This window comes from Pteropus vampyrus, unplaced genomic scaffold (genome assembly GCF_000151845.1).
Source record: "Pteropus vampyrus isolate Shadow unplaced genomic scaffold, Pvam_2.0 Scaffold193, whole genome shotgun sequence".
Lineage (NCBI taxonomy): Eukaryota > Metazoa > Chordata > Mammalia > Chiroptera > Pteropodidae > Pteropus > Pteropus vampyrus.
In genome coordinates this window covers 1489667-1494629 of record NW_011888974.1, presented here as the reverse complement: position 1 = coordinate 1494629, position 4963 = coordinate 1489667, and the positions used below count along the sequence as shown (strand labels likewise).

The following is a 4963-nucleotide window of genomic DNA, read 5'->3' as shown; positions in this document are numbered from 1 at the left end:
AAAGGGACACCACATAAACGTGCTATTTATATATCACTATAGTGACATACCTTTAGGCATATATTTCATTTAGCTATTTCTCTGAATCCAAAGAAATGCCTCTGCAGGCCCAGTTGTCCATGGGGTGGAGGGGTGGAAGTTCTGATCCTAGTTACCTTGTCACTGAATCTTCCTTTGTCTCCGCCCCTCATTTATGTGTACGCATGTGTTGATAAGTAGCAAACCAAGCATTTCAGCAGAGCGGTGGCATCAGCCACCTCTCACATGAGAGTCTTCTAGGGATATTATCTGACAAGACTTCTTTTCTCTCTTTGCAGACACCATGGACTTCTCAAGCATGACGCTGACCCAGATCAAACGCCAGGAGATGGATTCCCAGGTAGGAACTCCATTTCTAAGTCTAGCCAGTCTCTAATGCTTATGACGTTAATCCCAAATATTATTCTCATGGCGAGAAGCCAGTGAAAGAGAGACTTGGGGGGAAATGAACTCAGATATACCTTTTGGGCCAAGAATGAATGCAAATGATGCTGGAAGAAATAGTGGAGGTAGAGAGAGGTGAGTAGTAAAGCTCAGAATCTTAACTCTTGCCCACTAGTCTTGGATTGGTGTCCCTCTAAATGTTATGAAAGATCCCCTCCCTAGCCAACAATAAACTTGTTTTTAACGATCTTACTATAGATAATTTTTCAAACTTCTGATATGAATTATTTGTGTTTAACCTTTATTTTTTAAAAAATCAATTCACTGTTAACCTATCAAAGGCAATGCCATTTCTCTCAGTTGTTCAATAAAGGAATGCCATGCAAAATAGAAATCAGTGGGGTCCTGAAAAAACCTGGCATTCTTCTTCTAGAATTACTGGTCATCAGTATTAGGGTAAAATCAGATGGAGTCTCTGGATGGGTCACTCAGTATCTTTAGAAAAAATCACATGGCCAGAATTCTGTGTAAACACTAAAAGAATTAAGCTCGGGCTTGAGTCTCCTTTATATACAGTCTCTTGCTTAGTGGTCTCATCTAGTCCCTTGTTGACTTTAAATACCATCTATATGCTGATAAATACCAAACTCTTCTCTCCGGCCTAGATCTTCTCCTTGAGCTCTATACTTGTCCAGCTGCCTACTTGATATCTCCATTTGATGTTCAATAGGGATCTCAAACTTAATATGTCTAAAACAGGTCTTTTGATTTCCCTTTTACTCAAATTTATCCTTCCCTTGGTTTTCTGCATTTCCGTAAATGGCACCACCACCACCCACCTGAGTGCTGAGCCCCAAACCTAGAGTCATCATTGGTTCCTTTTTTTCCCTCACCCTCTATATCCAATCCATGAACAAGTCTTATCAACTCGAAATCTCCAAGTCACAGCCTTAATTAATCTTCTCACTTTTTTCCATCTCCCTAACCTAATCTAAGCAACCATTGTTTCTCCTGAGCTACTGCAAAAGAAACTTAGGTATAATGTATGTGTGTGTTCAAAAATAATCCCATGGTGGGTCTGGGATGGTGGTGGTGGTAGGCAGAACAGGCAAGAGTATTGCTGAGACAAGTCTGACCATGAGTTGATAGATGGTGAAACTAGATGAAAGGCACAAGATGGGGTTCACTGTATCAGTCTCCTTCCTTCTGTATATGTTTTACATTTTACATAATAAGTTTAAAAACAAAAAAAGGAATCACCTAACTAGGTATCATTATCTCTGCTCTTGCCCTCTACAATTTGTTCATTCTCTACATATTTTTAAAACAACATGTCACTTCCTTGCTTAAAATCTTCCAGTGGCTACTCTTTGTACGTCGAGTAATAGCCAAACTCTAAACTCTGGCCTATAGGCAGGCCGTAGGTGAAACAATTCTTACCTGTTTCTCCAACTTCATCTCATGACCCTCTCCCAATCTCACTTGTTAGTCACACAGGATTCTCTCTGTTCTCCCAACACTCAAGCTCATTCCTGCCTCAGGGTTTATTTCCTCTGCCTGGAATATTGTTCCCCAGCTCTCTGAATAAGCTGATCTCTTACAGCCATTTAGGTTTCAGTTCCAAAGTTACTTCCTGGGAGTAGCCTTTTCTGACCACACATAGTCTTTATTCCACCCCTTTGTGTCATTTCATGATCTGATCTTTTCTTGTTCACCAGTTTGTCTCTTCCCCCTACAAAGACCTTGTCTGTCTGTGTACCACATATCTCCAGCACCAACAACAGAGCCTAGGGTACATGATGGGTGCTCAGCAAATATTTTTGAATTAATAAAATTAATAAGGAGTACAGATAGCCGAGAACCAGTCTTTCCTTTAGTGAGATTGTGCCTGTAGGATAATAACCCTAAGTTGCACCAATGCCTCGGAGATGCCGGAACCGACATATTTGGTTCCTTCCTGGACTTCCAAGGAAAAGGGTTTGAAAGGTTACAGCTGGATTGGAACACACCACACAGATACACCAAACATTAGCTAGTGATTTACCAGAAGAACATAAGATAAGCCCTACTCTCATTCAGGCATTTGGGCTCTAAAGCATCATTCACTTCCAGTAGAGGGTCCCGGTGAGAAAATATAGATGGGATAGGTGGATGAATGAAAGGATGGAGAAATTAGAGCAGAGATGAGGTTGTAATTGAGAACTGGCTAAGCTATGGAAACAGGATGAATAATATGGAAGATGAGAACTGGAACACGGAGAAGAGGGATTAAGTCAAAATAAGACAGTTGTCGGATCACTACTCAAAAGAGAATTCCACTTTCCCCACAGGTTAGGGTGCTGGAGCTAGAAAATGAACTGCAGAAAGAACGTCAAAAACTAGGAGAGCTTCGAAAAAAGCACTATGAGCTTGCTGGTGTTGCTGAGGGTTGGGAAGAAGGTAAGCCTCTCTGAGGACCCACAGTGAAGGGACTGCTGGGTGATGAGGGCCTTCCCCTGGAATATAACAGGAGGAGGAACCCATCCATCAGTGACTTCTTCCTTCTCCTCTCTACTCACAGAGCATATTTTTAGTTCTAAATAATCTATAACCCAAAACTGGGAAAATTGTGGTGATTGAAAGATTTTTATATCACCTTTCAAGATCTTTACATTGACCAGTGGACTGGTCACTCATTAGCCATTCCCTTCCAGCCCAGTTAGCCCCCCAGGGGTTTAGTCTCTGGCCAGCCTAGAGTTGAATAGTGAATGGATGAATAGCAGTCAGTTGAGATCCAGCAAACGGGCAAGTGAATTACAAGGTTCTGACTGTCCAGAGCGAGCTATGGCCAGCAATGGCCAAAAGATAGGAAGGGTCAGGAGCTAGAAATGGTGTGGAGTAATGTTCTGCCCATCAGCCCAGAGACTCTTCATTACTCAGACTCTGTGAGTGCTGCTTTTTCACACGTCCAACGTGGCCAACTTGATCACAACCAAGATTGCTGATTCTCGTTGGACTTGGCTAGCTCTGGAAGCCAATGACAGATGTATTCCAGTCAGTCCCAGACACTTAGGGACAAGGTGGTTATGATTATAATGTACGTTAGACCTCAACGTGGTCTGAATGTGTACATGCATGATGGGCTATAAAGCATAAATGGTTATTGTTTTTTAGGAACAGAAACATCTTCACCTGCACTGCAAGAAGCGGTAACCGAAAAAGAATAGAGGCCCACCGGCACCCCACACATCAGAGTGTAAATCTTTGCTGCCTGTCTGTGTGTGTGTTATTCCTCAGCCACAAACTAAACCCTTGGAGTCGCAGTGGCAGCCACACCACTCCCACTGTCCAGGGCTGAGGACCTGCATGGCATTCCAAAGACTCCCTCTACGGTGACACCCTTTGTGTTGGAACCTGTGATGTCCAGAGAGGATGGGGAACAGGGCCACCCCACAGAGAGGACTTCCCTCTCAGTGTCCTTGTCCAAGGGGTTATAGTTGCTGTGGCTGAGAGCCTGGAGAGGGAAGATCTTATGCATTTTCTTTTCTGTTTTCTTCTCAGTCTTTTCAGTTTCATCATTTGCACAAACTTGTGAGCATCAGAGGGCTGGTGGATTCCAAACAAGGACATTACCCTGAGTCTGTGCGCAGAGTCAGAAGAACCGCGAGAGCGTCCGGGCTAACAGTGCCAGGGCAATGCTCTCCCTCTTTTGGCAGTTCCATGGATTCCCACTGCTTCTTATGGTGGTTGGTTGGGTTTTTTGGTTTTCTTTTTTCAAGTTTCACTCACATAGCCAACTGTCCCAAAGGGAACACCTCTGAAGCTCCAAGCTCTCAGGGGCCCCAGACCACAGCAGTTAACAGCAATGGTGCTGCTCAGGCTTCACCTTGGTGCTCCCAGTCAGCCTCCATGCCAAGTGTCCTGCTGAGCGAGTGCAGGGCAGCCAAGGCCACTCCCCAGGGTTGGGCGGAGCTGCTGAGCCACAGCTTTCCTCCAAAGGCAGAAGCGGAGCGAGTGCCTTTCCTTCCTAAAAGCTGGAGCCCAGCTGAAAGCTTCTGCCCACCTTCACAAGCAAGAGGGCCACAGAAAGAGAGAAAGGAGGGTGGACACAGCCCATGTTTTCAGAAGACATCTTTCTTGGGAACTCCTTGTGACCAGGCTGAAAAAAACCTTATCACATGCTTGAGTGGAGCTGGTGAGAGTAGCCACACCTCTTCCCCCAAGGCAGGGCCCTGAGAAGGGAGCGTGTGAGGGATTTCCAATTCCTTTCTCCAAATGTCTGCCTGCCTTGGTGTCCTCTTGAATCTGAAGAAGATAGTTCCATGTTCTACCTAATAGACAGACCCAGAAAAATCAGGCAAACTTCCTCCCAGTAGGAAAGGACCCTGTACTTGGTTTGGTACCCTTAATATTTATTACTAACCTCCATTAAGCAGCAGCAGCAGCAGCAGCAGCCTACAAAAAGATGCTTGGAGCAATTAGGATTTCAGGTATGACTATAAGACTTGAATTGCTGCCCTATACAGCAGTCTTCAAGAATCAGAAACAAGGCTAAGATGCC

General features: G+C 44.4%; 1 protein-coding gene across 1 annotated transcript in view; it reads left to right on the top strand.

Annotated features, from left to right (window-relative positions):
• HIP1 (huntingtin interacting protein 1) overlaps positions 1-4730 on the top strand; it is a 128114-nt gene extending 123384 nt beyond the window's left edge. The window contains exons 30-32 of the mRNA XM_011371536.2: positions 2754-2862; positions 3577-3658; positions 3964-4730. Of these exons, the coding sequence (XP_011369838.1) occupies positions 2754-2862; positions 3577-3629 (162 nt within the window). The 3' untranslated portion in view covers positions 3630-3658; positions 3964-4730. The remainder of the gene's footprint in view (positions 1-2753; positions 2863-3576; positions 3659-3963) is intronic.
• Positions 4731-4963: the final 233 nt, after the last annotated feature.